Source organism: Microcaecilia unicolor, chromosome 1 (genome assembly GCF_901765095.1).
Source record: "Microcaecilia unicolor chromosome 1, aMicUni1.1, whole genome shotgun sequence".
NCBI lineage: Eukaryota > Metazoa > Chordata > Amphibia > Gymnophiona > Siphonopidae > Microcaecilia > Microcaecilia unicolor.
This window is the reverse complement of record NC_044031.1, coordinates 648045163-648072776: the sequence shown is the minus strand read 5'-3', so window position 1 is coordinate 648072776 and position 27614 is coordinate 648045163. Positions and strand designations below refer to the sequence as shown.

Sequence of the window (27614 nt, the reverse complement as noted above, 5' to 3'; positions counted from 1 at the left end):
CTTGCTACTTTTTACACTTTGAATTGATAGGATTTGTTGATGGACTTTATACACACTTATTTAAGTGGTTTGTTCCTTTGCTTTTATGTCTGTTCATGTTACCACCTTTTAGGAGCATCAGTGGATATGTCACTCTAGTGGGAGGATATTTGGTCATGGCGTTTTATAAGATTTGAGCGCCATCTTAGGCTGTACGAGAGCTTGACTATCCTCCTGACGCAGCAGAGCAAAACAAGGCGGATCCTTGTCTTATCAAGGATACTTTGACTAAGCTACAGCAATTTTGGATTTTGATTCCTGGATGGACTGAAGTTATAAGGAAGAAACGTGGTCAGATAAGTGACTCGTTTTTTGCTGCGAATCAGTAATTGCTCTTTTTGTATATGTAAGCCAATTTTTATAAAGATTGTTATTTGAGGACTTTGATCTTTGTATTATTTAATAGTTACACTAGGCTTTTTGGGAGCAATCTTTTCTCCCTTAAGATTTTTTTTGTTGGGAGTTTTTTTTATTGCTCTTTTTTGCCGAGTGATATCTGAAACCTATGACAGGAAGCCACGTGGAGATGGACAGCATTTGCTGACCTTCTCCAGCAGTTGAGGTTTTCTTTGGTTAAACACGTGAGTATTCTTGATTGACATTTCTCTCTATCAATCTAGCAAAAAACTTTAGCGATTTTCAACATTTTGATATTTTTTGCTTTTCAAATTAGTTTTTACTATTATATTAATTTTAGTTTTACCATTTTTATGGATGTCAATTTTGAAATCATTCATTTGCAAATCTTAAATTAAACCATTTCTTTATAATTTTATAATTTGTTTGTTTTTAATTTATTTAATATATGTCTGGATTAACAGCTCTATCCCTGACGCAACCCTTTAGGATGAAACGTGGCAATGTCGGGTGTTTGTTTTAATAAATTGTCTACTTCCACGCCCGTCGGTCTGCTTTGTAATTACAAAGATCCAAGAGACATTCAGCCACTAAATACAATGTCCAATTGCTGGATTAGATAGATATATTCTGGAAAGGTTTGATGGCAGTCGTATCATTAAGCCTTCCAATGCCACATATCCCATGCCTCTCACCTCTTCCTCCGGCTCCAAGTTTCCCTGCTCCACGTCTGTCTCAGCAGTGTTGACAGAGCCTACTGTGTCCCGTGAGCTCTGTCTGCTCACTGGAATCCTCCCCTCATCAGAATTCGCTGAGCCCAGCAGCGGTTTCCTCTCATCTTGCGTCTCTGCCACCTCTGCGACAAAGCACTGCTGTTGGATTGGGACAAAAACTGTGTGAAATTCACAGAGCCACCACTTAGCAGAAGTACTGCTTGGTCACCAGACAGTACCTTCAACTCTACAAAATTCTGAATGATCAGCATTCCCAGTTCAGCAGCAGCGGAAGGACCAAACGAAGAAACAAACACTTATTCCTGCCATCTATAAATAATCTAATTACGGCTGTCTGACTCTTAGTGGTCACTGTAGCCCTATTTCTCATTTCTGCTTTCTCACTACAGATAAGAGGCCAGGTATTGTAAAAAGAAATCAGAAAAAAATAAGACCATATGTCAGTTCAAAAAAATGTTAAATATGTAAATAGATATACTTTAGAATTGATGTAACATTCAAACCTGACATGGCCATGCTTTGGCTCATGCCTGCCTGAGGAGTAACAAATTTTAGTAGAAGATCTATAAGTTAAAAATAAAGATGCGTCATTGCTGTAGTTTGAAAGGAGGTTGATTTCTCTTGTTATATGTGGTGAGACGAGAAGTACACAAAATATAATCCTGCATACTTAATATCTGTTATAACTGTATAGTTATACATGCTTTTTGTTTTAACTTAATAAATCCTCTACTAGAAGTTGTTACCCTAATGCAGCAGGTGTCAGCCAAAACATCACAATATTGGATTATAATGTACATTTGTTTTAAAGTGCATCTATTTCTATATTTACATTTACTAAGTATTTTTGGACTGACATATGTGACTATCTCTGGGAAAAAGTGACTGTCTGCAGAAATAAAGGAGAAATTAGGTCTTACCTGATAATTTTCTTTCCATTAGTCTTTCCCACTATTCCAGAATCTGTGGGACAGTTGTGTCCAGGTACACGTGACCTGGATTGGCCACTGCTGGAAGCAGGATGCTGGGCTAGATGGACCACTGGTCTAACCCAGTACGGCTATTCTTATGTTCTTAACCAGTAGGTGGAGACAGAGAACTGAAAGGTGAGCTGAAACATCTCTCTTGGCATCTAGTCCAGCAACTCAATATTTATATAGATAAGCAATAAGGAGAAACTCAGAACAAACAATAACTATAAACAACTCGTTAACCTAACACTAACCAGATGAGCAAACACATGTGGACCCCTCACATCGCTGGACAACGTGTAGAGAACAAGAGATATGCAGGAAGCACCATGCAAAGTGACAGTCATTATTTGACTAAACATCTCAAACCTCAGGTGGGCATCTGGCATAGTGGGAAGGACAATGGAAAGAAATTATGAACTAAAACCTAATTTCTCCTTCCATTATGTAGCTTCCCACTATTCTAGAACCTGTGAGATGTTCAAAAGCAATCCCTAGAGTGGGTGGGATCCTGGCACAACTGCCCTGAGTAAGAAGTCTCAAAACTGGCTTCTGACCACACCACCATGCAAATATCAACTGAAGACAGTAAAGTGGTCTCCCGCCCAGGATGTTGCTATATGCCTTGTAGAATGAGCCTGCAAGGCCTGAGGAGCCTGCTTCCCTGCAATCAAATAAACCAGCGCGATAGCCTCCTTCAATCATCTTGCAATTGTGGACTTGGAAGCCATAAGGCCAAGCCTCTGTTTACCAAAAAGAACAGTCTGTCCGATTTACAAAATTCATTCGTGACTTCCAGATATCTGGAGACTCATGTAAATAATGAGCACAGATCATGCACCATGGAACAGGACCAACGGGCAAAATCTGATAAGCATGCGAGCCAGAGACTCATGACCTGATAAGACATTCTTGCGTGCAAGAAGACATGGGAAAAGAGCAATTACAATAAACAAGAAAATGTGGTCTAGCAACTTGAAGGGAGACAGATGATGTTGAGGGAAGGCAGAATGATCTCTGGGGAAGATGATTTGTTAAATCTATGTGGGGCATTGTTTGACATAAAGGATATATAAACAGTTGAAGCACAGAATTACTTTGGACGGCTGTTCTCCTTTGAGAAACTATTTGATTATATCTGTACCTTTATATATCTGCATTTTGGTAAGTAAATAAACAATTGACTTTCTCATATGCACGTAGCCCTGGTTTCTTTTATTCCCAAATTGTGGATGGCTGGTACATGCTAATTTGGGAAGGGGTAGTAAATAAATTACTTTTCTCATAAGCGGCAGCCTCGGTCTTTTATCTCTACAAATTGTGGGTAACTGGTATATGTAGATTTGGAGAGGTGGTAAAAAGACCTAAACATTTACACTGAATTAATTCATTGCTGACTCCCGACGTGGATGAGTTTTATGGTGTTCGGGTTCAAGCTGCAGGATTCCCGACACACCGACAGTGTTGTTTAACACGAAGATTGGTAAGTGACATCTTAAAAAAAAATTTTTATGCTATGTCCTGTCACTATTGTCTGACTAGGTGTTTTAAAAAAGCATTGCTAGGACCTGTGTCACTATTGTCTGACTAGGTGTTTTAAAATAGCAATTATCCCTGGTAGGTCCTAAGGTCTGATCAGCCGTGGGTGTTTAAAAAATATCAGGGTATAACACAGAGTTCCTAGTAGGTCCTAAGTCTCATTTGTCAGAATAGGTGTTTTAAAATACTAGGTTTTTATTATACACATAATGGCTATGCCTCTTGAGACAGTAATTAAATACTTTCCTTTAGAGAAAAAAGAACTTACTAAATTATTGGCCTAAATCTAATATTTGATACAATTTTATTTCAATGTTTTCTTTGGTATACAATTCTATTTCAATGTTTTATTGTGTATATGATTTCTAGATAACAATTTTGTTTTCCTGCTAAGAATTCTACAATTTTATTTTCAGGATATTTAAAATATTAGAAATATTTGCATTCCAGTATGAAACTTTATTTTAAAAAAATGACATAGCTAGACCAGTGGAATATAAAGAAATATTTTCTTTTTTTATTATTTCAATGCACTCCACTGAGATTTCTGATCAGCTGCAGAGATACGGAATCTCAATGGAGCATTTAAACAGTACTACTGTACATTTTTTTCCTACTAATGGAGTAGCTATGCCATGCTATTAAACATAAGAAGTACTTCTAGCCCTAGGACACTGTTTTGGTAATTTATCATGCATACTTGTGAATAACACCATGTTTATTTAAAGGATATGCCCAGTACTGCATTTCAATAGCATGATCTAATTTACAACCTTTTAATTCTTTGTCTTTCATTTGTTAGTCTGTCCTTATGTTAACCCTTACATACATTAAACTGCGGATGAAATACCTATTGAAATTGTACAATATAGACTCCCGAACACTTATACTGCCCAGACTGCTGAATTATGCTTTCTTCCACTGGGCATCTCTTCAGTTACATCACTTTGTGGAATAGAGTGTTTGAAGCGTTAGAAGAACGCCATAGAACATTTACGTATAACCCTTGTTTTTATTTGAAATTAATGGTAATCATAAGGCTGATGAGTTAGCTAAAAAAGTAACTGAAATTCCCACTGGTCTGACTGATGGTACTGATGTAGCACTGTCAATGTTAGCTAATTCTCCCAGACCCTATATTTTGGAATCACTCATCGGACGGTGAGTGTTTACAAGCCCAAACATCTGTCTTGCCTTTCCCAGGAAACGCCAGAAAGAAGGGGGGGAGATGGTAGCATTGTAAATAGGAGACCTAGTCCTGTTAAACTGACATACAGTAGATGTGTCCCAAGGGATGAATCAGGATCCCTCCCCTGCATCATGCAGCCCTCCAAGCAGTTCAGAGTCAAACTTTAGTCAGATCACTGTCAGCTGTTCCTCCAAAGCTCAGTCTACACAAGTCTTACCACAAATGGGAAAGGCTCAGGACTGATACTATAGTTTCATGCTCTCCAGTAAACCTCTTTTTTTTTTTTTTTTTTTAAAGTTGTCGTGTTGGATAAAGGAAGGCTCCACACGAAACAAAGGAAAGGTCAAGGGAGGGAAGAAGTAAATGGGAATGGGAAATGGGACTTGATATACCGCTTTTCTGAGGTTTTTGCAACTACATTCAAAGCGGTTTACAAATATTCAGGTACTTATTTTTTGTACCTGGGGCAATGGAGGGTTAAGTGACTTGCCCAGAGTCACAAGGAGCTGCAGTGGGAATTGAACTTAGTTCCCCAGGATCAAAGTCCACTGCACTAACCACTAGGCTACTAAATTCATGGGACACTAGAGCCAGGGATCTGAAGATCTTAAGATATGTCTCTGCAGATTCAAGCCACCTGCAAAGCTCAACTGGGGACCAAGTGACCAACCAAACCAGGAGCAAATCACTCAGAACCAGATGCTGAAAAGTGGGTCCATCCACCTGCTGGAGTTAAGAAAATTCTGAGGAGCTGGACTGGATGCCAACAGATGTGTTTCTGCTCAGTTTTCAGTTCTCTATGTCCACCTGCTAGTTGATGGACACAGCTATCCCACAGGTTCTGGAATGGGAAGCTACGAAATAGAAAAATGAGGTTTTAATGAATTCTGTTAGAGCAAACTATTTATAATACAACAGGCCAAATACCCTCCTTTTAAGTGAAAAAAAAATTCAACCATGTAACTTTTACAGACTGCTTATGGATCCATGACATGAAACACTGGGCATTCTCAGCATTTAGGATCTGCTGCTTTAGTCAGCTTTTCCTAGAGATGGCCACATATGGTCTTACTTTTTTCTGTTTCTGCTTTCTTCCTGCCTGCCCACTCCCTCCTCATATCTTTCTAAGGAAAACTGTACTGAGTTCAGCTCATTTGTTGTAGACTTGGTAATGATTTATCACAACAGATATAAAAAGTCCCTAGATTAATGGAGAGGAAGAGGCGAAAAGGGAAAGGGAACAGGTAGAAAGGAAGCTGAGTGGAGGAGGAGGAGGAGGAGGAAGAGACAATGGGGTCAAGAGAGGAGAATGATAAATGCAGGTACAGGAGACAAGATATGAGAACTCTAAAGGAGAGGGCGTAGTAGGAGGAAGGTGAAAGTTAAGAAAATGGAAGGAATAAGAAGAATAAAAAGGAGAAAAGACATTCAAACAATATGTTGAAGAACTGTTTTGTTAATGAAAAGAATTTTGTCCAGCAGCTTGATCAGAACAATTGTTAGAATCTGGCAGCATGAACCTCCATTATGCTACTTGGGGAACATTTTTTTTTATTGTATCAATAAATGTTTTTATATAAAGAAATCTTGCAATACAAAGTAAACATTCTTACAAATGAGAACTGGGATACTTTCCCCTCTCAGCTCCAGCTCCTCCCTAACATTTCTTTAGACTCTTCCCAATTCACAAGAATCGCTTAAAGTGGTGTACTAGAATTACAAATATTTTAAAAAGTTCATAGGTTGTTGTTGTTTTTTTTTTTTAAACTTTCTATACCACTTTTTCTGGCTAGCAGACCAAAGCAGTGGACAAAACAAAGCAGCAAATCACTCACGAACCCAAACTTTTATCATACCAGGAAGCTACTCTCAAGGGAAAGCCGGGTCTTACTTTCTGCTGAAATTTCCCATAATCCAGCTCCTGTCCTAAATCATCTGGTAAAGGTATTCCGTAGCACTGGAGCTGCCACAGAAAAAAAATCCTGTTGCAAACTCTGACCTTCTGCACATCCTTTAAGTAAAGGCAGCACCCTGAACAATACCCCGACTTGATTACAAATATCTCCCAAGAGTATACCACTCTTAACTATCCTGTAAATACTTGAGAACCATTATTACATAAGGCCCAAAACACTACTGGAAGGATTTTAACAGGGATCCGTGAAAAAGAGGTAACAGGTGTCCACCTCTGCACTCCCAGTATTATGGCTGAATTCTGAAACTGCCTGTACATTAAGAGCTCTATTAGACAGCTCTAGCAGTAGTCAACACAAGGGATGACAAAAACATTTGTACTTCAATCTGGAAAACCTTATTTAACAAAGGGCGTTTACAAACCAATCTTAATTGAAGAAAACCACCTTAAACGGCATAGGATGCCTGAACTTTTAGGGGCAAGTTAGGCTCAACCAAATTTCCTAAATCTTCTGCCACCTTTGTAGGAATAAATGATCCCAAAATCCAAACTAATCTAGGAGCACTTGACCAGCACGTCATGGTCTGAGGGTCAAAACACAAACTGTTACTAAATAGCTAATTGGAGATAGATTGCAAAAGCAATAAAGATTGAAAATCAAGGCCTTCTGGTTATCTCCCTCTAATGGAAATATGCAGTTTATATCTAGTTCATCAATAAAGCTATCATATCACTCTATGGCAGTGTTTCTACCCTATCTAGTTTGCTTGGGAGTACTCCAGGGAGAGACTTGAAAAAAACACTGCCCCAGGGAACCCTATAGGTGAGATTTTATATTCCTTCCAACCAGTGCTGTACCAGAGCTATGCATGCAGTGCAGCCATGCAGGTCACACATATTGCTACAACCGTCTCACGGGCAGTGGCAAAGTAGGTGAGGAAGGTGGGGGCACCAGCAGGTGAGTCATCCAGGGTACAACTATAGCTCAGTACAGTCCTGCCTCCAGAATTACTTTAATCTAGTCATTACAGTTTATTTAAAATATTTATAGCCCTTCTAGGCTGGTTACAAAAACAGACATCCATAATAAAAATGCGGACAATACAAAACATAAGAATGAATACATTAAAATTTCATAACAAAAAGCTCTGTCGAGTGACAGTCCTGGGCCAAGGGCAATGCATCAGGGCTCATTATGGAGCCTGTATTCATAGGCTCTAAATCTGGCCACTAGGTGCTGCTACTGTGCAATGACTAAGATGTTCTCTTCCTTCCAGGGGCTGTGAGGTCTGTCTTCACAGCATCCCCAGCTCTGGCCAACCAGGGTAGCAAAGATTTTTCACATTTCATTTTATTTTGATAAAACGCAAATTCATAAGCATATCTAAGCTGTTTACAATTGATACACCGGGAAGGAGGGGGGAGGGTAGAATAAAAGAGAGGAAAGAACAGGAGAGGGAGGCCTAGGTTACAAATAAGGTAAAGAAAGGTCAGTACTTGCAAAATTTTAATTCTAACAAACAAAAGGAAGGGAATGGGCAGAGAAGATATAAATATGAATAAAACAGAAGGGCAAGAGAATTTGCAACAGACAGCCACAGGAGCAGAAGTTTTCATAAGTTAAGAAACTGATGGGATCTGACATGGGTATAAAACCCCATGGCAATATGCAACACTGCCACCAAAGCATCACGCCAGCCCTATTAAAGGAAAAATGTTTAAACTCGAAAAATAAGTTTCTTTTATTGGCTCTATCCTTGAGAAGCACCCAAAAATACAAGAAGCTGTACTTTAAAGCTTGAAATAACACACTTGCCTGTGGATAGGTTTCAGGTCTCTACTGCTGGGCACAATTCCTAATCTAAGATACACCTGAAATCCGAGCAGCAGACCAACATTTTATGTTTCCGAATATATGACTCTCCACAGGCATAATGGTGTCTGAAGTGACACCAGAGTTCAGTCCCATCTGTCCTTGTCTCTTTGTTCTACCCAGGTTTCTTTATTACCCCCTGAAATCTAACCTGATGTCCAAGACTTTATAAACACTCACCCTTGTCTTCCTGATCCTCCTTGTCCGGTGCTGCAGAAATAGGCAGATTGGATCTCCCAGGAGGAGGACAGGAATGGAGACGAGTGCTAAAACAACTAGTACTATCTGTACATACCGCTGTAGAGGAAAGAGAGAGGCACCGTCACCTTCAGCATTCAATGATATCAAAAAGGCATTCTGACAACAAAACAGCCTGTAACACGAGACTTCCTAAATTTGCTCTGGTGACATATCATCATAAGCAAGCAATTGGGCTTTCGGGATATTCACAATGAATATGTATCAGGGGCGTAGCCAGACCTTACGGTGGGAGGGGGGCCAGAGCCCGAGGTTGGGGGCACATTTTGAGTGCCGCCACCCCCCCTACCGTCACGCTTCGCCTCCCTCCCCCGCCGCCTCGCACACCCCCCCTTCGCCTCGCAAATACCTTTACTGGCGGGGGTCCACAACCCCCGGCCAGCTGAAGCCTTCCTTCAGTGCCGTCTCCGGCGCAGCCACGTTCTTGCCCTGCTCTTCTTGCTCCTCCTGTCCTGTGCACGCTGACGCTCCTTCTCAGTTTCACGTAAAGGAGCGTCAGCTAGCAGGGGCCTGGACATAATTTGCGGGGGCCCAGGCCCCCCATAGCTATGCCCCTGATATGTATGATCTCTGCATACACTGGATCTAGCATATGTGCAAATTTCTCTCGTACACATTCATAACGGACATCATGAACATTTGGCAGGCTTGGTATCACCAGAGCAAGTTTGGGAACCTCTGCTGTAACAACCATATTAGAAGGTCATAAACACCACTTAGGCACAGTTCCTCTCAGATTCTATTCTATTTTGGACACAATATTAAAAAGAACGTATCCAGATAAGAGACACTGGCTGGTCTATCCAGAAAATTCCAGCGGCACTATCTGGATATTGTTGTGTTTTTATTTGCATTATGATTATGGTGTCGCTTTTGTTTGATGACCGATTATTTTATATTTTGATGTTAACTGATGGCATAATATTTATCATTTTTTCAATGAATGAGTATTTTTTTTGTTTAATTGTACCTAACCTTGAGTATATCTATAATAAAACAAAAAAATTGAATATTTTAAATAAAAAATAAAGCTTAGGAACAATGCATGTATGTTTTAGTGAATCCAAACAAACAGAAGCTCACATAACCTCTGCATAGTAAGATACTACATGTTTCTTTTTAATACATAGAAGTCAGTGCAGAAATCCACGTGTTAAGAACCACTGACTGCATGGCTTCTATGCATGCAAATTACTGCTGTTAAAATCACAGTGGTAATCTGGATTTGATTTATTATTTATAACCTGTAGCTCACTGAGAAATGTCAACCGTCCTATCAGTGTACTAGTGATTGGCTCATGCAGTAACAGAAAGGGTGACATTTACAAAAAAGGTCTCACGCCTGTATTTACCCCAGACTCCTCCTCCCTGACCAACAACATGAAGGTAGCCAACCTGATCCCCACCCGCCAATGTCCAGTAGTCTGGTGGCCTGTGACCCTCCCCCCCAATCATACTTCCCATACGCCCACCCCACACAACTCTAATCTGGCAAGGCTGGAATAATGCCCACTTGCTCCTACCCCCAGTGCCACCATAATCTGAAATGGCAGTGCGTGATCCCTTTACGGGGAGAGGATGGTGGGATGGGGTACAGGAAAATGTAAGCGAGTTATGTATATGTTTGGTATTGTTCATTTTTGGAGTGACTGGTCTATAGCTGTACTGGTACATGATTTTGTTTTTGTGGGGGGTTTTTTGTTATTGTCTCTCTCTCTCAATAAAAAGAAATTTAAAAAAATGTTTTTGCTTTAAAATAATTCAGGAATTCACTCCAGCATATATATTTTCATTGATTACAGTTTTAACTTCATGTGGTACAAAGTATTCTTTAAGGCTATCTTTTCCATCTTTTAAGGGTTTTCATTTGAAGAGAACTTTTCCTGGTATATTTTCCTACCAAGCTGCTAAGGCATGGAACAGTTTACCAACATCTGTTATTGGTCTTTCTTGCAAAGCAAAGCAAAACTATCCTGTTTAAGAAGTATGTGATGTCACGCTAGATTTTTACTTTCTGAACTAATTTTGTTTTAGGTTTATATATTCTCAGTAGTTTGTTACTGATTAGTCTTATTGTAATCTGCTCTGAACCATATTTTGGTGAGAGCGGAATATAAGTTCTAGGTAAAGTAAAAGTAACCCAAATATTCTATTGTCTGAGAACGGCGTAGTTTTCTCTTGGAAGGGTTGACAACCCATTCTAATTCTTGGAAAAACTGCATCACCCAGTTAGTGGCTGTCTTGAATTCCTGAAAAGATTTCACTCAAATTAACCAGTCATGCAAGCAGGAATGAATTAGAATCTCCTCCTTACAAAGGGCTGCCACCACCACTGCCTCACTTTGGAAAATATCCTTGGAAAATACAAACAGAAGAGTGAGGAACTGGAAATGCTGTCCTAGAACTGTGGTTTCAGAAAACACCGATGCTCGTCCCAAATAGGAATATGCAGGTATGCCTCCATCAAATCCTCTGATGACAAGAAACACTCCTGCTGAACCACCACTATGACCAAGTTCAGAATCTAACTTCAGCACCCTGAGTGCCCTGTTTACCCATTTGAAGTCCAAGATGGGCGAAAAGGTGCCCTCCTTTTTTGGGCACCACAAAGTAAATAGATTAACCTCGTTTCCTGCTTCTCTAAAGGGACAAAGACCATGGCCTCAAGCTGCATCAAACATCTCAGCACTGAAGCCTTTGTTTGTGACTGGCAAGGGGACTAAAAAAAAAAAAAAAACATTGGTAAGAGAAAATTATAAGGCATAACCTTTGCTAATAATCTCCACAACCCACTGATCTGAGGTGATCTGGACCCACCTCTGGGTTTCTTACTCATCCTATTATGAGGAACTGGAGGATGCGTCTCCAAGGCCTCACTGTGAATCCCTAGCAGGCCCTAGATTGACTGACCCTGGATCCCTTCCACCTCTGCAGCCCTGTTGAAAGAGCTGGCCTCTCTGGAAAACCTACTCTACTGCATTTTGCTAACTCTGCCAGCACGATACCTCCAAGCCAGACTCATATTTGGAAAAACTAAATATGAAAGCGCAAAGCCCCTAAGAGAGAAACTTCACTGGCTCCCACTTAAGGAACATATTGCGTTCAAGATCTGCACGATTGTACACAAAATCATTCATGCAGACGCACCAATCTACATGCTAAATCTCGTGGACCTACCTCCCAGAAACACCACAAGATCCCGCAAATTTCTCAACCTACACTACCCCAGCTGCAAAGGACTTAAATACAAGCTCGTGCATGACACTACCTTCTCTTACAAGAGCATGCAGTTATGGATGCATTACCTACAAACCTGAAAGCAATCAAAGACACAACTATCTTTCGAAAATCTCTGAAAACATTCCTCTTCAACAAGGCCTACAACGAGAACCTACAACCTCACTGAGTCACCTCAACAACGAACACCCACCTCTATAAATACCCTAACAACTCTCTTCCCTCTTCCCTTCCTCAATCGCTCCACACTACTAACTGTATCTGATATCCTGTTTTGACAATACTAATAAATTTTATGCAAGCCACATTGAGCCTGCAAATAGGTGGGGGAATGTGGGATACAAATGCAAATAAATAAATAAATGCCTCTAGCGGAGGGGAAAACAACTTGCCACTCCTTAAATGATCCCCCCCCCCAGCAAATGAGGCACCCTAGACTCATCTAACAGCTTCCCCTACCCAGCTATCAAGGGCTACCAACTCTCCTGGCACTCCAGCCTAGCCCAACCAGAGCTGGACTATATAGGATACCCAGTGCGTTTTTTCTAGCAAAAAAGGTGCTGGTACTCAAATGCAAGGCCACTGTTCAGGGGTGGGTTGATCACTGAGAGGGACTCATCCCACAATAGCCAGGCCCCCTGCAACCAGTCACAGAATCTATGACAAGGCAGAATTGGTGTGTAGAGCCTGAGCTCTTTCATTAAAACTTGGAGTTCAAGGGTCAATTTTAGCAGACAATGGAAAAGGTTCCGGTACTCAGTACCCCCTCAAAAAAAGCACTGCGGATACCACACCTACCATCTGCTGGAGACTGAGAAACAATGGCTGGCTGTGAGCTACACAGGATACTTATAGGCATGTATTGAAGCCTCTGGTTCTCAGTCTCTGCTGGTGGAAATGCATAACCCAGCATCTGAAGGGACACTAAAGAACTGGAAGTTTTTCATTAGAAAACTGGAACAAGCCCATAGTAGCCAAGTTGGTCCTCAAGAAAACTGGAACAAGCCCATAGTAGCCAAGTTGGTCCTCAAGAAAACTGGAACCTTTTTAGGCTGTGAAAGAGCTTTTGTGGATCCTTTAAAAGTTATCACAGCTAACAAAGATTTTCTTAGAACGAAGAGGGAGAGTTCTTTATTTATAATGTCTTTAACAAGACAGATTCTGAGAGTGAAAAAATTGTGTATATTTAGGCTATTTATCTTTTTGTGCAGGGTGGGTAATATCCTACACCTTCTTAAACACTTAAATGCTCATGTATGGATGTGTGTGTAAAAATGCTTGTCATGTATTTTTGTTGCAAGAACATGGGAGAAAGAGGGAAGGAAGGCTGCTGCTGGTGATGGTGTGTACGATGTCGTGCCCTGAAAATCTTCATCTTAGAAAATGTTCCACTTTGGCAGCTCTGGTGAAGGAGGAAGGAGCGGACGGTGGGAGATGGGGAGGGGGGGGGGGGGGGGGCAGTGTAAGAAGAAAGGGCAAGAATGCTGGAGGAAATGAGAACCCCTCCACCCTCGCTGCCACTGTTCACCTGAAAAAAATGATGTGCTTAGCAGTAAACCACACTCACATATGCCAGAAAAAAATAGAAGGGAACGCTGGTGAGTTAATGAGTAATATCAACGAATGCTTCAGTCCACCCACATTCATTGTCCGACCTATATTGTTCCTGTTCTCAAACACTCCCCTTTTCAGCCATCTTTCCTCCCCTTACCTGGCCCGGGTAGAGTGGCCCAATTTCTTCAACGCTGACTGACAACATGAAAACGTTGATGAAGTGAATAAGAATGCTGGGGGCATTCTCAGAGTTCATGGCAGAGTATGCAAACCACTTGAAGAAGATCATGAACACAAGATATCCAAAGAGAGCCAGCATGAAAATCATCTCCGGGATAAATACCAGGTAGATCTTATAGAACGTCCTAAAGTGTCTGCAGAGAAAACCAGGGAAAGCAATGAGAATCTGAGCTTCCAGCACCAACCAAAATTTATTTATTTATTGCATTTGTATCCCACATTCCCCCACCTATTTGCAGGCTCAATGTGGCTTACATAGATTTGTTGACATATACCTGAGTGGGTTTGCAGCGACATTCAAAGAAATACAAAGATCAGCAGGGTCGCTGAGAGGGGGGGCCCGGTGCTGCAGTCCCCTCCACCCACCCCCTCCGTCCACCACCAGGCCAGGCCCCCCTGAATTCAAATCATAGCGCCTCACCTCGACCTCGCTCCATGTGAAAGAAGCACAGCAGCGGCAGTCTGCAGATCGCCTCCCTTCGGGCCTTCCCTCCCTGTGTCCTGCCCTCGTCTGACGTAACCTGCGCGAGGGCGGGACACAGGGAGGGAAGGCCCGAAGGGAGGCGATCTGCAGACTGCCGCTGCTGCGCTTCTTTCACATGGAGCGAGGTCGAGGTGAGGCGCTATGATTTGAATTCAGGGGGGGCCCGGCCCAGTTTCTCTGCGGCCCTGAAGATCAGAATCATGATCTGATTCTCTCAGTCCAGGTCTCAGACTAACACAGACAAAAGCCTGCAACTACTAATACCAATACTGTGCGTGTGCGGGAAACTTGCACTGCTGCTGCCAGTACTGCCCCCTATATGGGGGGGGGAGAGGGAGTGAATGTGTGCACACGTATGTGGCTCTGCAGTAATAGTCATTTCCTATTCATCTATCCAGACCAGTCCAGGCATGCGAATTTATGCTCTCCTCCCAGCAGATGGAGACTGAGAATATCTGGTTTCATGATCTCACAAACCTACAAATGTTCAAGGCCTGACAGAAGCCGCCCCCTCCAAACTTCCTGTTTTGGAAGGAGCAGGACACGGCAGGCCTTAAGCATGTGTGGATGGCTCAAGGCCTTGCACCAGCCACAATGATTCTTCTTTAGACACGCTGACTGCTGCGCCAATGCTGCCAGAAGCCGCCCCCTCCAAACTTCCTGTTTTGGAAGAAGCAGGACACGGCAGGCCTTAAGCATGTGTGGATGGCTCAAGGCCTTGCACCAGCCACAATGATTCTTCTTTAGACACGCTGACTGCTGCGCCAATGCTGCCCTGGAGGGAATAGGTAAGAGGGGAGAGGTAGAGAGATGCTGGACAATGGAATAACAATGAAGGGGAGATGCTAGACATGGGGGAGGGGATGGAGTGCATAGCTGTAGCTTCACCTAGTGTATCAAATAACCTTGGGACAGCTTTGCTTCAAGGGATTCCCAGGACTGCTGGAGAAGTGCAAGGGGAAAGCCTTGGCACAAGCGACCAGAGTGCTCAGGGAAGAAGTGACAAAAATGATAAAGGGAATGGAAATCCTCTCATACGAGGAAAGATTAAAGAGGTTAAGGCTCTTCAAACTTGGAAACGAAACAGCTGAGGGGAGATATGATTGAGGTCTACAGAATCCTGACTAGTGTAGAACAGGTAAAAAGTGAATCGATTTTTCACTCTTTCAAAAAGTACAAAGACTAAGGGACACTCAAAAGTTACATGGAAATACTTTTAAAACAGATAGGAGGAAATATTTTTCATTCAACAAATAGTTAAGCTCTGGAACTCATTGCCAGAGGCTGTGGTAACAGTGGTTAGTGTATCAGGGTTTTAAAAAAAAAAAAAAAGATTTGTTCCTGCAGGAAAAGTCCATATAGTCTGCTACTGAAATAGACATAGGGAAGCCACAGCTTGCCTTGGGATTGGTAGCAATGAATGTTGCTATTTGGTTTTCTCAAAGAGAAAAACAAGGAGGGAAAAACACTGTGACAAGAACTATAGTCAAGCTGTAATCTAATCAAATATTAATTGTCTAATGTTAGAACAATAATAATAGTAAAAGAGTAAAAAAGGCAGGCCACTGGACTTCTTACAGCCCCAGCTAATTCAAGTCCCAGCCTACAAATGTGTGGTCAATCCTCTGTTACTCTAGCTTGGGCACAGTGGAGACAAACAAATCTTTATCCACAATTGGATACTGGATATTTAACCCAAACAATGAAACATAAATGGACAAAGTGATAACTTATCTGGCTCCAGGAGAGCCAGTGCTGCAACACCTCAATACACCCGATGCCCATACTACTGATATGCAGCATTTCAGTCAACCGATGCCTTGAATCCAGTCCTTACAAGATGATGTCATGCCGGTTGACACAGTTTTGAGCGACTTTCTGAACTACCCCAGAAGCACATCCGATTGACCAAAACGTTGCTCAAAATTGTGTCAACCAGCATGACGCCATCTTGTAAGGACCAGGATCAAGGCGTCATGCTGGTTGACACAGTTTTAGGTGACTTTAACTACCCAAGAAGCAAGTCTAATTGACTGAAACGCTGCTTATCTATAGTGTGGGCGTTGGGTGTATTGAGGTGTTACAGCACTGGCTCTCTTGGAGTCAGATAAGCAGTTGCTTTGTCCTTTTATGTTTCATTGCTTGGGTTAAGTATCCAGTATCAAATTGTTGCTAAAGAATTTTTTTTATTAAATAAAATTTGTTTGTACTCTAGCTTGGACACAGCGGAGGCAAGCTAATAACTTTCTGACTATATTTATGCAGATGATATTTTGGTGCTTATACTCTCTAATTCTATTTGTGAAATAGATCATTCTAGAATCCAACTTTGTAGATCACTATTAGAAACATGGATGTCTTGTCATAAACTAAAACTGAACACTGAAAAAACTAAATTCCTGTGTTTCAATTCTAAATTAGAGAATTTTCCACGGACCATTGATATAGGCCAGGTTACTTATGAATTTTCACCAACAAGATTTTGGGAATCCTAGTTGATAGTACATTATCATTGGAGAGTCAAGTCTCTTCCTTAGTGAAAAAAAAAGCTTCCTCTTAATGAGAAAACCAAGATGCATTCAGAGCTATTTCAAAGGGGAACAGTTCCAACTTCTAGTACAAGCACTCCTGATTTCCCAATTGGATTATTGTAATACTTGAGTTGTGCCAAAAACTTTCTTAGAAGGATTCAAAGCATTCAAAATACTGCAGTGAACTCAATCTTTGGCCTCACTAAGTTTTCACATATTTCATCTAGTTTTGTAAAGTTACATTGGCTTCCAGTCTTGGCCAGGATTGAGTTCAAGTTGGCCTGCTTTTTATTTAAGATTATGTACAGTGAATGATACATACCTGTAGCAGGTGTTCTCCGAGGACAGCAGGCTGATTGTTCTCACGACTGGGTGACGTCCGCGTCAGCCCCCCACCAACCGGAAGAAGCTTCGCGGGCGGTCCGCACGCAGGGCACGCCCACCGCGCATGCGCGGCTGTCTTCCCGCCCGTGCGCGACCGCTCCCGCCAGTTGAATGACAAGCAAAATTATGAAACACAACTCCAAAGGGGAGGAGGGAGGGTAGGTGAGAACAATCAGCCTGCTGTCCTTGGAGAACACCTGCTACAGGTATGTATCATTCACTTTCTCCGAGGACAAGCAGGCTGCTTGTTCTCACGACTGGGGTATCCCTAGCTCTCAGGCTCACTCAAAACAAGAACCCAGGTCAATGGAACCTCGCAACGGCGAGGATATAACAGAAATTGACCTACGAAGAACAACTAACTGAGAGTGCAGCCTGACCAGAATAAATTCGGGTCCTGGAGGGTGGAGTTGGATTTACACCCCAAACAGATTCTGCAGCACCGACTGCCCGAACAGACTGTCGCGTCGGGTATCCTGCTGGAGGCAGTAATGTGATGTGAATGTGTGGACAGATGACCACGTCGCAGCCTTGCAAATCTCTTCAATAGTGGCTGACTTCAAGTGGGCCACTGACGCTGCCATGGCTCTAACACTATGAGCCGTGACATGACCCTCAAGAGCCAGCCCAGCCTGGGCGTAAGTGAAGGAAATGCAATCTGCTAGCCAATTGGAGATGGTGCGTTTCCCGACAGCGACCCCTAGCCTGTTAGGGTCGAAAGAAACAAACAATTGGGCGGACTGTCTGTGGGGCTGTGTCCGCTCCAAGTAGAAGGCCAATGCTCTCTTGCAGTCCAATGTGTGCAACTGACGTTCAGCAGGGCGGGTATGCGGCCTGGGGAAGAATGTTGGCAAGACAATTGACTGGTTAAGATGGAACTCAGACACCACCTTCGGCAGGAACTTTGGGTGGGTGCGGAGCACTACTCTGTTGTGATGAAATTTGGTATATGGAGCATGAGCTACCAGGGCTTGAAGCTCACTGACCCTACGAGCTGAAGTAACTGCCACCAAGAAAATGACCTTCCAGGTCAAGTACTTCAGATGGCAGGTATTCAGTGGCTCAAAAGGAGGTTTCATCAGCTGGGTGAGGACGACGTTGAGATCCCATGCCACTGTAGGAGGCTTGATAGGGGGCTTTGACAAAAGCAAGCCTCTCATGAATCGAACGACTAAAGGCTCTCCAGAGATGGCTTTACCTTCCACCCGATAATGGTAAGCACTAATCGCACTAAGGTGATTCCTTACTGAGTTGGTCTTGAGGCCAGACTCTGATAAGTGCAGAAGGTATTCAAGCAGGTTCTGTGCAGGGCAAGAACGAGGTTCTAGGGCCTTGCTCTCACACCAAACGACAAACCTCCTCCACTTGAAAAAGTAACTCTTTTTAGTGGAATCCTTCCTAGAGGCAAGCAAGACATGGGAGACACCCTCAGACAGACCCAACGCAGTGAAGTCTACGCCCTCAACATCCAGGCCTTGAGAGCCAGGGACTGAAGGTTGGGGTGCAGCAACGCTCCGTCGTTCTGCGAAATGAGAGTCGGAAAACACTCCAATCTCCACGGTTCTTCTGAGGACAACTCCAGAAGAAGAGGGAACCAGATCTGACGGGGCCAAAAGGGCGCTATCAGAATCATGGTGCCGTGGTTTTGCTTGAGCTTCAGTAAGGTCTTCCCCACCAAAGGTATGGGAGGATAAGCATACAGGAGGCCGGTTCCCCAATGGAGGAGAAAGGCATCCGACGCTAGCCTGCCGTGTGCCTGTAGTCTGGAACAGAACAGAGGCAGCTTGTGGTTGGTCTGAGAGGTGAAAAGGTCCACCGAGGGGGTGCCCCACTCTCGGAAGATCTTGCGTACCACTCTGGAATGAAGCGACCACTCGTGCGGTTGCATGACTCTGCTCAGTCTGTCGGCCAGACTGTTGTTTACGCCTGCCAGGTATGTGGCTTGGAGAAGCATGCCGAACCGGCCGGCCCAACGCCACATCCCGACGGCTTCCTGACTCAGGGGGCGAGATCCGGTGCCCCCCTGCTTGTTGGTGTAATACATTGCAACCTGATTGTCTGTCCGAATTTGGATAATTTGGCAGGACAGCCGATCTCTGAAAGCCTTCAGTGCGTTCCAGATCGCTCGGAGCTCCAGGAGGTTGATCTGCAGATCCTTTTCCTGGAGGGACCACAGACCCTGGGTGTGTAGCCCATCGACATGAGCTCCCCACCCCAGGCGAGATGCATCCGTCGTCAGCACTTTCGTGAGCTGCGGAATTTGGAATGGACGTCCCAGAGTCAAATTGGTCCGAATGGTCCACCAGAGCAGTGAAGTGCGGCAACTGGTGGAGAGGCGGATGACATCTTCTAGATTCCCGGTGGCTTGGAACCACTGGGAAGCTAGGGTCCATTGAGCAGATCTCATGTGAAGACGAGCCATGGGAGTCACATGAACTGTGGAGGCCATGTGACCCAGAAGTCTCAACATCTGCCGAGCTGTGACCTGCTGAGACGCTCTGGTCCGCGAAGCCAGGGACAGGAGGTTGTTGGCCCTCGCTTCGGGAAGGAAGGCCTGAGCCGTCTGGGTATTCAGCAGAGCTCCTATGAATTCCAGAGACTGGGTTGGCTGGAGATGGGACTTTGGGTAATTTATCACAAACCCCAGCAGCTCCAGGAGTTGAGTAGTGCACTGCATGGACCGGAGGGCTCCTGCCTCCGAGGTGTTCTTGACCAGCCAATCGTCGAGATATGGGAACACGTGCACTCCCAGCTTGCGTAGATACGCCGCCACCACCACGAGGCACTTTGTAAACACTCGTGGGGCAGAGGCGAGCCCAAAGGGCAGCACACAATACTGAAAGTGCCGTGCGCCCAGGCGGAATCTGAGATACTGTCTGTGAGCTGGCAGTATCGGGATGTGAGTGTATGCGTCCTTTAAATCCAGGGAACATAGCCAATCGTTTTTCTGAATCATTGGCAGAAGGGTGCCCAAGGAAAGCATCCTGAACTTCTCTTTGACCAGGAATTTGTTCAGGCCTCTCAGGTCTAGGATGGGACGCATCCCCCCTGTTTTCTTTTCCACAAGGAAGTACCTGGAATAGAATCCCTGCCCTTCCTGCCCGGGTGGTACGGGCTCGACCGCATTGGCGCTGAGAAGGGCGGAGAGTTCCTCTGCAAGTACCTGCTTGTGATGGGAGCTGAAGGATTGAGCTCCCCGGAGGACAATTTGGTGGCAGGGAGGCCAAATTCAGGGCGTATCCGCACCGCACTATTTGGAGAACCCACTGGTCGGAGGTTATGAGAGGCCACCTTTGGTGAAAAAATTTTAACCTCCCCCCGACCGGCAGATCGTCCGGTACGGACACTTTGATGGCGGCTATGTTCCCGTGGATCCAGTCAAAAGCCCGTCCCCGGCTTTTGCTGCGGAGGCGCAGGGGGCTGCTTAGGCGCACGCTGTTGACGAGAACGAGCGCGCTGGGGCTGTCCCTGTGCCTGACGAGGCCTTCGAGCCGGCTGGGTGTACCTACGCTTTGCAAAAGAATAGGGTGCAGCCTGCCGGGCCCGGGAAAAACGTCCACCTGCTGAGGTGGATGCTGAAGGCGCCCGGTGGGAGAGCTTGTCGAGGGCGGTTTCCCGCTGATGCAGTTGGTCCACCAGCTGCTCGACCTCACCAAAAATGTTATCCCCCCGGCAAGGGACGTCGGCCAGTCTCTGCTGGGTGCGGTTGTCCAGGTCAGAGGCACGCAGCCATGAGAGCCTGCGCATCACTATACCTTGGGCCGCAGCACGAGATGCCACGTCACAGGTGTCATAGATACCCCTGGACAGGAACTTTCTGCACGCCTTCAGCTGCCTGACCACCTCCTGATAAGGCCTGGACTGCTCCGGCGGGAGCTTATCAACCAGGTCCGCCAGTTGCTTCACATTGTTCCGCATGTGGATGCTCGTATAGAGCTGGTATGACTGGATGCGGGTCACGAGCATGGAGGATTGGTAGGCCTTCCTCCCAAACGAGTCCAGAGTGCGAGACTCCCGCCCTGGGGGCGCCGAGGCGGTATCCCTCGAACTCCGTGCCCTCTTGAGAGCAGAATCCACGACCGCCGAGTCATGGGGCAATTGGGGCCGCATTAACTCTGGGTCAGAGTGGATTCTGTACTGGGATTCCGCTTTCTTGGGGATGATGGGATTAGATAGCGGTCTCATCCAGTTCCGAAGCAGTGTCTCTTTGAGGACATTGTGCAACGGCACCGTGGAGGACTCTCTAGGTGGTGATGGATAGTCGAGGACCTCGAGCATCTCAGCCCTCGGCTCAACCACAGAGACCACGGGGAAGGGAATGCAAATCGACATGTCCCTTACAAAGGAGGCAAAGGAGAGGCTCTCCAGGGGTGAGAGTTTCCTCTCCGGTGAAGGCGTGGGGTCAGAGGGAAGACCCGCAGACTCCTCTGAGGAGAAATATCTGGGGTCCTCCTCTTCCCCCCACGAGGCCTCTTCCTCGGTATCGGACATGAGCTCATGTAGCTGAGTCCTTAACCGGGCCCGGCTCGACGTCGAGGCACCGAGGCCTCGGTGTCGTCGAGCGGTGGACTCCCGCGCCGGCGGGGACGAAGCTCCCTCCATCGACGTCGACGGGGACTCCACCTGCGTGGCGGTCGAGACCGGCGCCGCAAGCGGCGGCGGCGTCGACGGCCTTGGCACCGGGCTAGAGCTCGCCGGCGCCACAGTCATCGGCGCCGAGGGCGCCGGCACAGCCTGGCGCATCAGCCCTTCCAGGATCCCCGGAAGGATGGCTCGGAGGCACTCGTCCAGGCCCGCTGTCGGGAAAGACGTGGGGGCCGGTAGAGGCGCCGGTGCCGGAAGCTGCTCAGGTCCAGGAGACTGCACCGAAGTGCTGGGACCCTGCCGTGTCGGTACCTCCACCACCGAGGGGGACCTGTCCTCTCGACGCAGACGCTTTGGCGTCGACTCCTCCCCGGTACCGAGTGTCGAGGGCGACCGGTGACTGTGCTTCTTAGTCTTCTTGCGGTGCCCGTCACCGGTGCCGGGCGGTATGGAGGAGGAGGAGGTCGATCCCCCTCGGTCCCGAGAAACCGGATCAGACAGGGTTCGGTCCCGAGGGCCGCGGGCTGAGGGAGTGACCGGGGCCGACTGCCCACGCGGCCTCTCACCCCTACCCTCATCGGAGGACCGGCGGGCCGACGGGACCTGTTCTCCTGGGGTCAATGCCATCGGTGCCAATGTCTCGGGCGTCGATACCGGTACCGAAGGACCGGGCGTCCATACCGATGCCGTCGAGGTCGACGTCAAGGGGCCAGCGCAAGTTCCAAAAAGACGGTCCCGCAGAACTTGCCTCGCAACCTGAGTCCGTTTCCGGAGACCGAGACACAGAGAACACAACTTGATATTGTGCTCTGGCCCGAGGCACTGGAGGCACCAAGCGTGGGTGTCGGTCTGCGAGATCGGCCGGCCGCACTGACCACACTTTTTAAATCCACTCGGGACCTTCGAGGACATCGACGGAAAAATCGCGTCGGCGAAGTTAAAGTCGTCGATGGTGGCGGAAATCACACCTCGAAAAAATAAATCGATCGCGCTGCCACAAGGCCGCAACGCGACGCCCTCGCTAGAAAACGAGGGAAAAGGAGCGCGTTCTCTCTTTTTTTTTTTTTTTTGGAAAAAAGAAAACTGGAGCGCGCGGCAACCAAAACTAAACGAAAAAAATCAACAAAATCGCGTAAACGTGACGGTCTTTCCGGGGCTGCAAAGAGAGAGAGGCGACGGCACGACTCTCTCCAGGCGCGGAAAAGAAAAGACTGGCGGGAGCGGTCCCGCACGGGCGGGAAGACGGCCGCGCATGAGCGGTGGGCGTGCCCTGCGTGCGGACCGCCCGCGAAGCTTCTTCCGGTTGGTGGGGGGCTGACGCGGACGTCACCCAGTCGTGAGAACAAGCAGCCTGCTTGTCCTCGGAGAAAGTCTGGTACCCAAATATTTATATTATCATTTCCAGTTTTTCACACTGCATAGAGTTAAGGTGGTATGGAGGCATTTTTTTTCCTATCACCCAAGGGAAAAAGAAGATTGCATTTATTAGAACTGTCCTTAGCATTTCAGGCAGCAAAGAATTGGAAGGTGTTTTAAGGGTTTACTTAACTCCGTCTCATCTTATTTCGATTTTAGAAAAAAAAAAAAAAAAGTTAAAACCCTACTATTTCAAAAGTATGTTTTGGTTTCTGATACCTAACTGTTATAACTTCTTTTTGTAGTTATTCCTAGAGGGTTGCCTTTCGTTTCTAATACCTAATTGATATAGTATCTCTTTATAGTTATTCCCGGAAGGTTGTCTCTGGTTTCTTACGATTTTGTTAACCGCTCTGAACTTCAAAAGGTATTAGTGGGATACAAGTCCAGTTTCACCATTATCAAATGACTGACCACATATTTGTAGGCTGGGACTTGAAACAGCTGGGGCTGTAAGAGGTCAATGGCTCATCTTAAATGAATGTCTGATGCCTCCCCTATTACCATTTTACTACTATTACTGTTCTAACATTAGGCCTTTACTATTGGATTAGATTACAGTTTGATTATAGTTTTTGTCAGTGTTTTTCTCTCCTTTTTTTTTCTGTTTGATATTCAATTGTTGGAGTGGATGTTTTTCCCCCCTTTAATACTGAGACATTATTTGGGTTTCTGCCAGGTACTTGTGACCTGAATTGGCTACTGTTGAAAACAAGGTACTGGGCTTGATCTGACCCAGTATGGCTATTCTGATGTTATGTTCTTACGAATGAGGGGACAGCATGAGGCCATGTCAGTGCAGGCTGAATGCAGCAGGTGCTACAGCATCAGAGTATTAGGATCCTGCCACTTGTGTGAGGAACAGTGGAGGACTCAAGGGAAATTTACTAAATTCACAAAACACCATCACTGCACATTAGTATAAAGGTCCTTTAGCACAAAAAAAAGAGAAAGCAAGAGAGAGAGATAAAAAAACACACATTAATGAATATTAGTATGAAGTAATACTATAGTAAATCTAGCCTAAAGCTTCTACCCGAGTCAATGGAGGATAAAGTGATTTGCCCAAAGTCACAAGAAGCATCAGTAGAAAAAGCAGGATTTAAACCCTGGCTTTACTGGTTCCAGCCCACTGCTCTAAACACTAGGCCAGTCCTCCACTAGTAATCTGTGGCTTCCCCATTCATGAGTTGCACACTCTAGTATACCAAAGGTAGGGTGGTGGGGGCAGTCCACCTCGGGAACAGGCAGCAAGGGGGTGCACCAAGCAGTTGTGCAGCTGTTGGCTCCGCTGATCCTCTGCCCCCTCTGATGTCAACTTCCCTGTTCCAGAACAGGGAACCGGCAGAGCTGACAGTCACGCAACTGCTCAGTGCACTCCCCTTGCTCGGAGGAGGAGGTGGTCCGCCCCGGCTGAGAACAGTAGGTATGCCACTGGTTACACATAAAAACTTTTGACTATATATCCAACACACACATACACCTGCTTCAGCCCTTCCCTATCCCTCACACATATACATCAATGTAAAGGTGGTTTATCAAGAAATAAACAAACATACAGTTGCTTTATGGTGGATCATTGTATGCATGTGTGCATATGCGCGATGGAAGCCTGCACTTCTGTTGCCTGTGCTATGGTTTAAAGCAGTATTGTCAATCTAAGAAAAACTGTTACACGTGGCATGGCGGCTCTGTTTATTACATGAGACACAATGATTGGAAATGGCGTCTTTATACTCACACATAGTTGAAAATTGACAAAATGACACCAAACGTCATGTGGGTTATTCCAAGAATAACAGACATCTTCATCTTAAAAGAGTTCAGGAAGGTCAAACGATTTACAGCCATACTCCAGACCTGTGGTTTATGAGAGAGAAGGGGAGAGTTCAGAATGAGAGACATCCGAGAAAGTAAAAGGCAGGAAACATAGGGAAGGCGAGTGTGCTGGGACACCTACTGGATCAATCCCAAACGGATAAGGTCCAAAGAAGACACCAGGATATTTTGGATCCAGGGGAAGTGCAGGCTTCGTCTCTTGCGACCTATAAGCAGAGGGAGAGCATTAGAGGCAAAGGAGAACCCAACAGTAACACAGGGAGGGATAAAGGTGGCAAGAGAGAAGAGGAAGGAAGAATCCAAGTGAACGTGAGAGAAACAAAAACGGGAAGAGCCTCAGAGAAGGACGCAAGGTGGAAAAAGCTACATGCATGAAGAAGGAGATGACGGCCTAGAGGCAGGGACTAAAGGCACCGGTGGTTTCTACTTACGACCAGTTCATAGCAGCCACGCTCCAGCCTGAGGGGAATATAGTTGTAGCTTTACTAAAGCACTCATTGTATACGAAACCAGTGTAGATGGAGAAAGCTCCCATGAGGAGGATTAAGTACCGGCCCCCAAAGAACATACTCCAGATCTGTAAAGAGAGCAGGGAAATGTGTCTAATGATTGCCAGGGCAGTCACTTGACTACAGCAAACAGACTGCACACAGCCTCTTAAAATATTTTCACCTCCGACTCATACCAGACATCACCTGTATGTTTTATTATTTGGGGGGGGGGGGGGGGGGGTGGCGGTGAAGAGGTTTATCTGTATACTCTAATACAGTGCTTCTCAACCCAGTCTTCAGGACACACCCAGCCAGTAAGGTTTTCTAGATATTCAGAATGAATATGCTTGAGATCGATTTGCATGCACTGTGTCCCTGGTGTGCAAATCTCTCTCACGCATATTCAGTGTGGAATATTTATTTATTTTATGTATTTAAAGCATTTATATACCACATTTTCCCACTGGTTGTAGGCTCAATGTGGCTTACAAAAGCATATCAGGACTACAGTACTAATAGTAAATTTAAACAGTACAAACAGAAAATTAAAGATTGGCATTATATTAAACAACAGAATAGTAAAGAAAATAGGTTTAAGTGAAAACCTGACTGGATGGGTTGAGAAGCACTGCTTTAATACACACCCAGTCCTATATCTTGTGGCAGGACCCCTTGTCAGTCAATCATTGACAACAGAAAGACAACCACTGGATCAATTCTAAGTACTGGAACATAAATCTAAATTCAATCAAGCACTGAACAGAATGATGTTGCCTTATTGTGGGAGAGGGTTTACAGAGCTGCCAAGGAATCCCAATTTTTGAGCGGGAGATTTTTAGAACATGCCCCAACCCCACCCCACTCTGCATTGACTCCACCCCCTCTACATGGCTCCACCCCCCGACACCTCAATCCCACAGCCATTTCAGAAAATATTGTATTTAATAGCCTAATATCCTTTTCAATTAGCTTTCATAGGCCAAAACCTCCTGCCTCAGGTCAGAACAGTATAATGCTGTTATGGTATCCTCTCATGACCTGAGGAAGGAAGTGCTGGTCTCTGAAGGCTAATCAAAAGTGTTTTTAAAAATCAGTGAAGGTATCACCTTATTTTCTACTTTGTGTTTTATTTGCATTTATTATCCTTCCTTAACGCAGCTACCACATTGCTTTATCCTAAATTAAAAATAAATTTATTTTCTGTACCTTTGTTGTCTGGCCATTTACTTTTTCTAATTGTGTTGGTCCCAGTCTCTTGATTCTGCATTCCTTTGTCTTCTCTTAACTCTCTTGCCAGGGTTTCCTGTCCATTTTCTCTCCTTTTTCTTTGTTTTCTTCAATTTATTTTTCTGCCTCACTCTGTCCACATTTAATTCATTCTTACTATCCATTGTTTAATTTCCCTCTTTTACTTCATCTACCTATGGCTTTTCATGTTTCCTCACTTTTGCTCTCCCCATACCCCTTCTTCTTATTCTCCAGTCTTTCACTAACTCTATCCTCTCCCCCTTTCCATCCAGCATCTCCCTTCTTTCTCTCCCCATCCTTCCAGAGTCTCCTCTTTCTCTCACTAACCTTCCATCCAGTGTCATCCCTCTTTCTCTTCTACTCTTCCATCCAGTGTCATCCCTCTTTCTCTCTCCATCCTTCCACCCATTACCCTCTCCCAATCCTTCTGTCCATTGTCTCCCTCTCCTTCCATCCACTGTCTCCCTCTATCTCCCCTTCCTTCTAGACAGTTCTCTCTCTCATCCCTTTTCCATTCAGCATGTCCTCTCTCTCCCCATTCTTCCAGTGTCTTTCCTCTTTCTTTCTTTCCCTCCCTACCCTTCCATCCAGCGTCTTCCCTCTTTCTGCCCCCTCCTTCCAGCATTTTCCCTCTTTCTTTCTCCCTCCTTTCATCCAGAATTCTCCATCTGACAGCTAGGGACTCCCTCAGTTTCTCTCTCTCTCCTGCCCTTGTCCCTCTTTCTCTCCCC

General features: G+C 45.1%; 1 protein-coding gene across 1 annotated transcript in view; it reads right to left on the bottom strand.

The window, feature by feature from the left end:
* TCIRG1 (T cell immune regulator 1, ATPase H+ transporting V0 subunit a3) overlaps nucleotides 1–27614 on the bottom strand; it is an 86704-nt gene that overhangs the window by 5377 nt on the left and 53713 nt on the right. Inside the window, 6 exon segments of the mRNA XM_030185597.1 lie at nucleotides 1092–1268; nucleotides 8798–8914; nucleotides 13824–14040; nucleotides 25047–25165; nucleotides 25266–25350; nucleotides 25576–25721. Of these exon segments, the coding sequence (XP_030041457.1) occupies nucleotides 1092–1268; nucleotides 8798–8914; nucleotides 13824–14040; nucleotides 25047–25165; nucleotides 25266–25350; nucleotides 25576–25721 (861 nt within the window).